Here is a 12,098-nt window from a genome sequence, read left to right as displayed (position 1 = left end):
ACAGGAAGAAAGTTAAGGAATTAGAAAATGCAAGTAATTTCACTAGAAAGTGCTATTTCAAAGCTTTCTAAACTAATCAATATGTTAAAACACTACTGCAGCCTATCACAGAAAAAGCCACATTGGCAGAGTGTTCTGTTCATGGCTCTTCATGCCTCTTCGGTTATCTAAAACAAAGATCTTCAGTGTTGCAGAGCTTTTTAGATACCAACTTTCCAGCAGTCCCAAAACTAGAAACAAGCTTAATTAGAAATAGTAAAGTGCTTACAGAAGGTACCCTATCCAATCTCCCTACTATGCTTAGGGTTTATTTAAAGTAAAGTTGGGGTGGTTCTACTTTTTTTAGTATTTTTTTAACTTTGTTGTGATTCTTTTTTCAATGTTCTTGCCACACGTCTCTCTCTTTTTGATTTGTAAATAAACAAGTGATGAACTGCAAGCTACGTGCAGAGCCCATTTATTTGGAACTTAAAGTATATCAGTACCAAAAAAAATTACTAAACCAAATTCATCGATATAGATCTGAAACATGATAGTGGACCTAAAAGTTACAAGATGCTTTAGAAAGTAAGACAAATTCTTGGAACTGTTTCCAAGTCTTACCTTACTGTCTAGGCTTCTCATAGTTAACAAATCTATGGTTTTTAGAGAACGGCCTGTAGGTGAAATGAAATAGAGGCAGACATGGATGCGAGTATCATGGTAGCTAAATAAAGAACGTATAACTTTCAGTTCTTCCTCGAGATAGGCTTCAAATTGTGCATCTACATAATCCACTATTGGCTGATAGCTGTAGGAAATAAAATTTAACAACCAGATATTAGCTACTCCTAAACAGAGACAGACTAAGAAGGGAATTCTCTTGAATTGTTCTGCAGATTTTTGCTTTACATGTCAAAAGGCTGCTAAAGTAGGCCAGAAAATTATGTGTACAGAGTAATCCTAATTTCTGAAAACCTACTCAGAAAAGAATTGTGCATCTAATACAAACAAAATATTTCCTAGCTACTACTATTAGTGAAAAAAAATGATATAAAGTTAATTATGATTATAACAAACTTCCCAAGTGATGTTTTTAAAATTTTGCAATTAAGTTGTGCAAATGCAGAACTCTTAAACATAAGGAAGATACAACAACCTCTTAGGTACAATACAAGAAAAGAAAGAATATGTAACTAATAGTACCAAGAAACAGGATGAACTTTATCATCTGAAGTACTGTACATAAGAGCTCTTAAACAATAGACAAAAACTAAAATGAGAAATGTTAAAGAATAAAAATCCGATTTATAGTAAGTACAGTTTAAGTATACTTTATCCTACCTAAAACCAGAGTCTAATGTGCTTTCAAAAAGAAAGTTTTGCTAGATGTAGAAACAGTGCACCCTTACATTTCTTCTGCTCCACAAAGTTTACAAACCAGATCAAACAGCTATCGAAATCCAGAAGCAGGTGTTACACACAAAATCAAAAGGACAAAAAGGCACCTCCTATACCACACATCAAAATCTGTAATAGCTATACTAGTATCTACTTGCATCTCCTTCATCCAATTCACCACCAGCAGCTATTACCCAGTCATATCATGAGCCACAGCTGTCATGATAATCTTAACGTGACTCTCTAACCTTTTATTATATGAGTACCACCATTTAGGTACTCACATGACACAAATCCTTTACAATTACCTTGAAAGAAACAAAATCTGCTGAGACAGTTCAGTCCTGTAAAAAAGTCACAAAAGCAGACTCAAAAAAAGTTCTGAAAGACACCAGTGTGCTGCCTCTACATCTTCTGACTAAGCTGACTGACACAAAACACAAGGGCCTTCGGTAATTCACATGATTAAACTTCCAGTTTAAGGTCTTCAACAAGTTACAATGAAATTGTTAAAAACCCTGTAGATCTAATCTATATAATCTGCAGTACTTTATAATCTGTTTAGCTGTTTAAAAACCCACCCATTGAACTCCCTGCTTTTCTCCACCCCAAAAGAAACTACTGCATATGCACACATTTATAAAAGATTAAGAAAGAAAAGATTTCATAAAGCAAAGGGCAGAGTTCATCTGAATTATAAAATAATTTCTTACATGAGAAGAACAATATGTTTACTTTGGCACACAGGGAAAACAGTTAGCCATCTACTTGGAATACATGTAAGACAGCCACTTACTACAAAAGCCCGAAGTAAAATCAACTTGCACTTAAGACCAAAACTTCAGCATAACAGTGACAAGAGGGCACTTACCTATCTGCTTTGTTCATCTGGTCACCAAACCCCACTGTTTTTACAACTGTCAGCTTCAAAAGAACATTACTTTCCTGGAGTTCAAAAGCCTGGGCTCTAAGTCGCACACTTGACAGAAAATGTGTTGATGGAGAGTCCTCAAAATCGGTGTTAAACAAACTGCTCACCAAGGCTGATTTCCCAATTCCAGTTTCCCCTAAAGTTAAACAGAAGGGTTTTTCACATCCAATACATACATAATACTCATAGAAAGTGTACACAAAAACTCAACTGATTTCTCTGAGCAAAATTGCGCATTTGTGCATTCTTCTAGTGAACACTAAATATATTTTCATTATTTTTTCATCCTACACATAAGGGTAAATTATCAGCTAATGAGTAATGAGCTGAAGAGTATCATGACACTTTGGGTTCTTTAAAAGTCTGAATTAACTTCCTATAGATTTTTAAAAGTTAAGTACCTAGCTGTGAAACCAGAGATTCAACAAACATCTTTAAGAATAAGGGTAAAATATTAGAGCAAAACATTTGATAAGTATAGAAACATTTCAGTAATATCACCTTGGAATTTTAGAAGTTTTTTAATCTGAAGCTCTTTGTTACAGGTGTAAGCCCCGTTTACTCAAAAAAATCCAAAAGGCTGCTGATAAATGAATAAATGACTGGCATACATCTTCAACATTTTTTCGGTCTTCACATTGTTTAGGAAAATGCTACATACAAACCCAAATAAAGAAAGCTGGGAGAAGGGGTGGAATTACAGTTCATGCTTAACATTAAAGAAACTGTGTAACACCACAAGTGGATTTAAATTCCAGTCACTTCCTAAGATGGGTATGCCACTAAAGCCTTTAGGCACGCAGATGCTACTCACCAATGCAAAGAATGTTGAAGCAGAAGCCATGCTTGATGGACTTCCTGATCAGTTGGTCAGGTAAGCTATCAAACCCAACATGTGCAGACAAGGACAAAGTTCGACAGCCAACATTTTGCTAGAGAAAAATAATTTTAAATATCAGTTAACAATGGCAATAAAAATTCTACTAGGAAGCTAAAACTCATTCCTTATGATTTCACATGCAATGGAGAAAAGCCAAAGTTTGAAAAAAAGACCTGTCAAATGAGCTTTCGTCCATGATTAGAGGAAAAATTTCAATTTACTTTACAGAACAATTTGAAGGCTTAAAAGGAAAAAAAAAAAAAGGAAAAAAACCCCAAACCAAACAACCTTATGAAATATGAATGAAATAAAGTAGACAAGTCCAACTGAAAATGCAAACTGTAGGGAGAAAATAGATCACAGTTGGTTTGCTCTTAGAAATTAGGAAAACGTACTAAAAAAATCTAAGCATCAGAATCAAAATAGAAAGCATAATCAGAGGAAAGTATGCATTACCAAATGGAACTCAGCTGAGGAGCTGGAACTGAAATTGCTATTAATGTCAACTAAAACACTATCTACACCCATTATATGCACCAGAACTCTGAGACAGCTTTATATCTATTTCATTAGAAATATCTAAAGGTGCACATTCCTTTTCAAACATGAGTTAGCAATCTAGAACCATGACATCAAGGCAGTGAGCACACTAAAATGCATAAGGAAATATCTTGATCATAAGGAAATTTCCTTGCATAAGGAAGTATCTTAAGCACACTACAATATAAAAGGAAATATCTTGATCCACACAAATGAACTGTATTTTTAAACAAACACTACATATCAGAAGTAGAAATGGTGACAAGTCCATTCTTTCTCTTATATTTCCAATCCACACGGAATTGGAAACCATTACTGTTTCCATGTGAATGTGCACATGGTCAACAGTAAGAAATTTTTTAATTTAACACTTAAAAGCCCATTAAAGTGACACCTTTTCTAATAAGTATGCATAGCAAGTCGAGGAATTCTTGTAGCTAGAAGGATATGGATATTCCTCATGGCATATACTCATCCTCTTCTTTACTTGAACAGGACTTCCTTGTATGGGCTTACAGACTGCACTGCACCAATTCTCATTTTAGATTCCTCTAATTAGATAATTTCATTTTAGACTAATATGAGGAAAAATACATATGCAAAGTGAACTGTTTAAAAAGAAAATATTACATCTTTGGGCTATTAAAAAAAATGCATTCAAAGCACATCAGAAAACAAAATTTCTCAAGTCATTCTACCAAAAAAAAAATGACTATTAAAAAGTGCTGAGAAACACTGAGAACTGTCAGTTTCCTGTCCATTTAAAGACAAGCGCATCTGAGACAGAGTGGCTGCACATCTATGAACTCTAGCTACTCAGTCTGTTACTCAAAGCACCTCTATTGCCACTAGGATAACACAGCTCCTCTAACACAAACCACTCAGCTCCACACCAAAAGCCAGTGCAAGAGGCTCAGTGTGATTGCAGAGGGGAAGCCTTTCACCTTCATGGCATCAGCCTAAATCCCGACCTCTGCATTGCCATTTGTAACTCTCAAAATTAAAAACCCTCACAGGAATAAATTTATTCCCTTCTGATGTCCAGATGTTGGAAAGATAAATTACTTTGTCAGCAGAATTGCCTTGTTATGGCTTAGGACTTGACATGCCTCGATGATCTCAGACCTGGAGGAGGTTAACAAAGCCTGGGGAGAAGGATGTGCTAATGAGAGTGGACACAAAAAATGCAAAATGAATGGGCCACAAGGACATTTGGCAGAACATCCAATATAAGGAAGAAACTAACAAAGTCAACTCAGCAACTATGCTGAAATCAACTGACTCAGCGCCAAGGAAATTTTAGCAGGAGATTGTGACCACCGACTCACACACCACCAACTCAAAAGAAGAGAAAATTGCGAACGTGAACTAATTAGCATGACAAACCAGAGAATCACTAACCAACAGAAGGTAGAACACTAATTAAGAAAACTATGCAACTAGTAGCCAGTCACCCTTGATTTCCTTGTTTGCTAAAATCTATATATGTAGTTTTGATGACTGGGCAGCTAGCATTTTGTGAGTCATCACCTAGCACCCCACTTTGCACAAACTGGAAGAAAGAAATAGAAGTAGCTTGTCTCAGTGTGTAAATTGCTGGTGCCTACCAAGCAGCGAGCTCTTATTCAGGACAACTCTTCCTTATACAAGAATCACTGTGTAAACCTATTCCACTTGACAGCAACTGAAGCATTATCTTAATAGAAAAGCAGTAGCCACATTTTTCCCTCTGAAATTTTCCACGGACATTGGGTGTCAATTTCTCTGCTTATTTGTTAGACAATAGCAGAAAGACAAAGTCCACAAAACTGACCACAGGATATCTACATTCTTACTACTTCTAAAAGAAAAACAAATATCACCTAGTTGATCACCTAATTGATATCACCTAAATATCACCTAACTCACACCTCATTCCTTCCCTCAACCCCATTCTTAAAGGTTGGGGGCGTAACTAATGTGTCTAGATTTCTCCAGAATTGTTAAATTGGATGGGGCTCTGAGCGACATGGTCTAGTGGAAACTGTCCCTGCCCCAGAGCAAGAGGGTTGGGACCAATCTTTTTGAGATCCCTTCCAACCCAAACCATTCTAAGATTCTATGATTTAATCAAATATTTTGGTTTATATAAAGTTGTCTTGCCCATCAAAAACAGCGTGAAAAAAACATAACCTGAGACTGTGTAACATTTAAAAAATATTATTTCTTTCAGAAAAAAAAACCTAAAAAAAAATAGCAATCTTTTAAATTTACCACATATTTTTGACCAAAACTGTGCAACACCATCCCTTACCAAAGCAAAAGTTAAGTCTCAGACTACATGCATCGCTCTGCGTAAGCCTCTGCTGAACCAGACTAGCAGTCTAAGCAAGAAACTAGCTTGCTACTGGATTTGCAGATGTCACAGAAACTTGCCCTCCAAAACTCGAAGAAAATCGTACCCAGTGTGTGATTCTGCAGGGGGTGAGGGTCCCGGCACCCCCGCCGAGGTGCTGGGAAGGATGCGGCGCCCGTGGACATCCCCCCATGAACGTGCCCATGGGCACCCCAGATCTGACTCCTCCTGAGCCCCGAGTTCCACTACTACCTACAGGCATGGGAACTACGCTCCAGCACTGTCGCGGGGATGGGCTCAATGTCTTCAGAACATAAAGCTGACAGCTTTGCCATTACACAAGATACTCTTCAATACACAAGATTAAACTTATTACCTGAAATACGCGATACGCCAGGGGAGCACGAGGAAGAGGGACACCTGAACACAAGTTCCTTTAACAACAAGTGTTCTAAAAGCCTGACAGCTCCGGGAACTAACGTGAGGAAGGAGCCTTCATCTCCCCCGCTAACCCGACCCGCACCCTGACGCGGCCCTCAGCAGCGCCCGGCACGGACCAGGGGCAGCGCCCGGCGCCCCACAGGGAGGGCAGCACTTCCACCTCTTCCTTCGCACGGTGCGACCGCCACCCTCCTTCCCCTCCTGGTGCCGGCGCTGCCGGGCCCCTCCGTCCCCTCAGCCGCGCCGGGCTCATCTCCGGCACAGGGGCTGCTCACCAGCCGCTCCCTGCACCGCGGAGGGGACTTACCAGGTGCTCGTCGGTATCGGAAGCGGCCATAGCCCCGCCAGAGAGACACAGAAGGAGGGAGAAGACCAGAGAGAGAAGGACGCGGCCAAAACTGCCGCCGAAGGGGAGAGCCACGCGGCGGGGAGGAGCGCGGGGAGGGGATGCGGCCGCGGCTCCGCCGTCGGGGCGGGCACTGCTAGCGGGCGCCTCCCGGCCGGAGGGCGGCGCGGTGCCGCCGCCGCGGCAGTGATTGCCGGGCATGCTGCTGCCGGGAGGAGGGGCTCGGGCAGCGGCGGCTCTGCCGCGCCCGCACCACCACTGCCACCATCACCAGTAGCGGCAGTAGCAGCAGTAGGAGCGCCGGCGGCGCGATGGGCTAGCGGCGGCGATGGCGGAGCCGGCGGAGCTGCAGCAGGAGTCAGTGGTGCGGTTCCTGGCGGCGCGGGGCGGGCGGGCGCGCAACGCGGAGCTGCTGGAGCATTTCCGGGACTGGCTGAACCCCGCGGAGCCCTCCCGCCGCGCCGCCGCCCGGCATCGCTTCAAGGAGCTGGTCAACGCAGTGGCCACCGTACGCCAGGAGCCCGGCACCGGCGTCAAGTACGTGCACCTCCGGCGCCGGTACTGCGCCCCCGAGCTCCCCGCCGCCGCCGCCCCCCTGACCCCCGGGGAGCAGGAGCCGGCGGCGGAGAACAGCGCGAAGCAGCCGAGCCCGCCGCCCTCCCCACAGGCGGGTGCTGAGGAGACGCCGCCGGCAACAGGCGAGGATGCCGGCAGCCGTCCGCAGCCCCCGGGGCAGCGGAGCGAGCCGCTCCGGCCGAGCCCGGCGGTGGCTGGAGGCCAGCGGAGGGGCTCCCGGCGGGGGCCACCGCCCGGGCGCGGCGAAGGCGGCGGCGGCCAGGAGACCGCGATAGAGACGGGCCCGGGGCGGCCCTCGGCGACGGACGAGGTGGGGGCGGCGGAGGGAGCGCCCGGGGCGGCGGCGCAGGGCGGCGGCCGGCGGAGCCTGCGGGAGGCGGCGCGGGGCAGCTCCCCCCAGCTGAAGCGCGGCGCCCTCCCCGGCGGGGGCCGCGGCCGCGACTCGGACAGCGCCTCAGTGGCCTCGTCCTCCGCCGAGGAAGAGGGGAGCACCACCGGCTCCGTGGCACTGGACCCCCTGGAGCACGCTTGGATGCTGTCGGCCTCGGACGGGCGATGGGAGAGCCTGGAGGGGCTGCTGAGCTGCGAGCCGGCGCTGCTCTGCAAGCGGGACTTTATCACCGGTTTCACAGTGCTGCACTGGGCCGCCAAGCACGGGCGGCAGGAGCTGCTGGCCACGCTGGTCAACTTCGCCCAGCGGCACGGGCTGCCCGTGGACATCAACGCCCGCACGAGCGGCGGGCACACGGCGCTGCACATCGCCGCCATGCACGGCCACGCCGAGGTCGTCAAGCTGCTGGTGGGAGCCTACGACGCCGACGTGGACATCCGCGACTACAGCGGGCGCAAGGCCGCGCAGTACCTGCAGCAGGGCACCTCGGGGGACATGCGGAACCTCGTGGGGGCCCTGGAGGAGGAGGAGGAGGAGGAAGGGAATGCTGGCAATGGGAGCGGGCGCTGGAGGCTCTCCAAGGTGTTGCCATCTAATCTCATGAACTACCGGCTCTCCCACCACCATCACGGCACTGGGGAGGAAGCTGAAGGTACGGATGGGGCAGCGGTGCCGGGCAAAGGCAAGGAGATGACCAGGAAAGCCTCTGGCAGCGGACGGATGAAGCCTCGGCTTAATAAGATCCGCTTCAGGACTCAGATCATCCACAACACGCCCTCCTTTCGCGGTGACGCTGAGGAGGAAGAGCATGAGGAGAAATCCCTGAAATCGTCATTCAAGCTCAGGCCAAAGTCCAATGTGTTTGGATAAGGCCAGGGAGCAGGAGGTCTGGGAGGTGGATGCACGGACCAAAGTGCCCTCAGGTGTAGCACAGAAGGTGAGGCACGTACGAGTGGGTTCTCGCCTACACTCGTGGACTCTGCCCAGAAGGGTCCTGAGTATCTTGCTTTAACTCCCAGTTCGGTGCGGTCAGTGAGCCCAGCAGGGCTCGGGGAGCTCACAGCTCCTAGGAGCAGCTGCTCCAGTCGGGCCCTCAGAGCTGAAATGGGAGGCAGTGGGTGGGTAGAGAAACACTGGGGTGTTTAAAAGCTGTGCTCCTTTCTCTGTAAAAGCAGGCTTTGGGATCGTAAACCTGTGTTAGTGTCTCTACTAGGATTAGTGAAGTGAGTGGGAGAAAGAAAAGTGCAAATGCTTTACTCTGACACTATCAACCGGTACTATAAACTATCAGCAAACAATTTGCTATGGCAGAAGAACACCTCAGTAATATACAAGTATACCTTAAGTTTCTCTTTAACAGCAATACCACCTGGCACAGTGTGGAGTTGGGTACACAAAATGAGATGGTACAGAACGGTTTCCTGTCAGAATCCAAGCTTCAATCCATCAAAGAGTTGAGCCTGTGTTGACTTTATGCATTGAAAATTGCTTGATTTGACATCATGAATACATTATTTTAAAAAATAATAATCCATTGCACTGCAAGCAATGAATAAAGTTAACCATGTGCAGAAGTCTTTGCTGTCTGAGGTACTACTGAACTTGCTTATCGCTGTTGGAATACTAATACAAGATAATAGAAGCAAAGAGTTTTTATATATATTTGGTATCTTATGTTTTGTCTTAGGCAAAGCAATTTTATTTTAATCACTGTGAATTCTCAAGTGCCAGACCTAGCGCAGTTCCAGTTATTAAGTCTGGTCAATTCTTGTTAATGTTCTTTGTGTAACTCACTGCATTTAAAATCAGAAAATCGTGTTGTATGTGTTACCTGTGAAAGTCATTCTCTTAGAATAAAAGAGCACAGACACCGTTGCATGAAATCTTCATGAAACTCTAATATGGTTCTGTAATGTAATAGCTACAGGTCTGTGTTCGCTGGTAACTCGTGTGCCAATCCCATCAACTTACACTGTGCGGAAATAGAGAAAAAAGGGGAAGAAAACAAAAGGAGGGTGTGTGAATTCATGCATAGGGTGAAAAACTAGAACTCCAAAACCCAATCCCTGTTTACCATTCTGAATGAAGCATAATTACATATTCTAGTTAAGTGGTGGCAGTGGTGTTTGAGTTCTTTTAAACCTATATTTCTAGAGAAGTGATAGCCAAGGCTTTGAACTGTTGTTTGACAGCCTAGTAAGTCTTAATCTGATTGACGAGCCTATCCGTCTGTTAAAGCTTTTGGAAACCTTGAATCTTGTTTCTCTGCTTTAAAGGCAGCAGTTCCAGTGAAATCTAGGAGGCCGATTTATATCCATATTCAGCTTTCCTTGAGAGCTGAGGTATTGAGCTGACCCTGGATCCTGAATGCTGCTCAGTGTAGCAGCTCATCTGTGTTTAGTGGTTAAAGTATGGCCAGTTTCAATGCAGCATCTGTCAAAGCACGTTTCGAGCTGGCTTCCTTAAGATGCATGTGCGTGCCTGGCCTGTAGCTAACCAAAAGTAGATAGGCTTTGACATGTTAAAATCCAAATTTGAAACACTGATTAAATGCATGCCACAAGCTGTAGAGCACCTCACAGGAAAACTGCTGCAGGGAGTGTGCACTTTTGAGATAACAGCCAGGTCTCTGTGGCTGTTCTAGTGACTTATATTTCTTGTAGCGACGGGAAGGAAGTGCTACTGATGCATTGGCATCAGACTTTCCATGCAGATAACAACCAGTTTCTGCACTTCATGTCAAGACCTAATAAATGACAGTGTTTGCACAGGCATGCAAGTGACACTTAACTATTTCTGGAAAAAGCTGCATTAAAAATAATATAGAACCTCTGCATAGGTGCTGGTCATTACTTCTGTGCAAAAAGACTAGAAATGATAGAGAGGTTCAGCTTTAGTTTACAATTTATAAGCTATAATGTTACAGATTTCATGTGCCTTCATTTTGGGTTAGTTGCCTCAAATGCAATGGATAAGATCAGTCTTGCAAAGCGCTTTTCCTTTATCTCTGTGGGACAGGACCAGAAATTTTCCCTCAGTCCTCCCTGTTCAAACTGTACACCTGTACAGTGGGATGTCTGAAACAGGGAAGATTAATCATACATATTATGATGTAGAGCTAATTCTGTTGTAACAGAAAAGATAATTAGATGCCTAAGTCTTAAACTTTCCTCTGCAAGATAAGTAGGTTTTTAGACTTCTGTAGGAGGGAAGTTTTCTGACTGAACACTTAGAACATGAGTATTCTTCAGTACGGGCACATCTGAATTGAGCACATATTCCACACAACTACTGATGTCCAAACCTTATTAAAGTTGTTTTCTGCTTTGAGAGTTTATGGTTCTTTCATACAGGCTGTTGGGTGAAGTGTTTCTCTCTTCGCATGCAAATAGCAAAGAATTACACAAAAATGCCAAGTCTTAGACAGCTATTGGGTTACAGGGAAATAATTTTAGGGTTTTGAATAGAGCATACCTTGGATTTTAAGAGATTAACTGGAATATAATGTTACATAATACAGTAGAACTTTGCAAATTATTAAGGGAACTTGAAAAATGATCAAAAGATGCCTCATTTATATCATTATTTGAAGTTTCAAAGTGAAATTGCTGGTCCACTGATACCGTTTAGCTGTCAGTTAATGAAATTTCACCATAATGATCCAAAGGTCTTTGCAAGGTGGGGTGCAACAGAGCAAATATCTCTTTTGGTGTTTGAGATATACAAAAGAATGGCTGGATAACCACTCATGTCTCTCTGTGCTATGGGAATAAAGCACTTTGATTTCACAGTATGACTTGTCACATTCCACATGGTTACTTTTTATAATATGACCTAAAACTTAATCATTTTGGTTTTTGGGTTTTTTTTTTTTTTAGGTAGGGAAGACTTGGTGTCCTATTTCAGTATATTTGCAGTCTAAAGGTATGCTTGAGTCAAATATTTTGGATACATTGCCTAGAAAGATGTGACTGAAATGTGACTGAAATAAAGTTGTATGGTACAGAAAACTGGAGCACTTACTGGTATCTTTTTAATGGTACGCCTGAAGTTACTGAATGTGTTTGTTCACTTTTTATGATGGTGTGAAAGTCAGCAAGACTGTAATGTAACATGTGCTATCTTTTTTTGTACTTTATGTTCGAGAAATTTTGGAGGCCTGGAAGCCTATTGGGTTTTATTAATACACTTTTTGTGGTTGTCTCTCTGAATGGTTATGAGTTGAGAATCTGTAAGCTTTAGTTTTATGAAATAAAAAGAGCTCATGAATGCTCTGAA

General features: G+C 43.9%; 2 protein-coding genes across 2 annotated transcripts in view; one reads left to right on the top strand and one right to left on the bottom strand.

Moving 5' to 3' along the window:
• Nucleotides 1–7,054, bottom strand: part of SEPTIN10 (septin 10) — a 24,089-nt gene extending 17,035 nt beyond the window's left edge. The window contains 6 exon segments of the mRNA XM_054513990.1: nucleotides 604–790; nucleotides 2,252–2,447; nucleotides 3,126–3,243; nucleotides 6,815–6,855; nucleotides 6,858–6,957; nucleotides 6,959–7,054. Of these exon segments, the coding sequence (XP_054369965.1) occupies nucleotides 604–790; nucleotides 2,252–2,447; nucleotides 3,126–3,243; nucleotides 6,815–6,855; nucleotides 6,858–6,957; nucleotides 6,959–7,054 (738 nt within the window).
• Nucleotides 7,053–12,098, top strand: SOWAHC (sosondowah ankyrin repeat domain family member C). The gene has a single exon (XM_036388297.1). It carries the CDS (start codon nucleotides 7,182–7,184, stop codon nucleotides 8,688–8,690), a length of 1,509 nt encoding a protein of 502 aa, XP_036244190.1. The 5' UTR covers nucleotides 7,053–7,181; the 3' UTR covers nucleotides 8,691–12,098.

Source organism: Molothrus ater, chromosome 2 (genome assembly GCF_012460135.2).
Source record: "Molothrus ater isolate BHLD 08-10-18 breed brown headed cowbird chromosome 2, BPBGC_Mater_1.1, whole genome shotgun sequence".
Lineage (NCBI taxonomy): Eukaryota > Metazoa > Chordata > Aves > Passeriformes > Icteridae > Molothrus > Molothrus ater.
The sequence above is the reverse complement of the archived record's forward strand: the minus strand, read 5'-3'. Positions and strand labels throughout refer to the sequence as shown.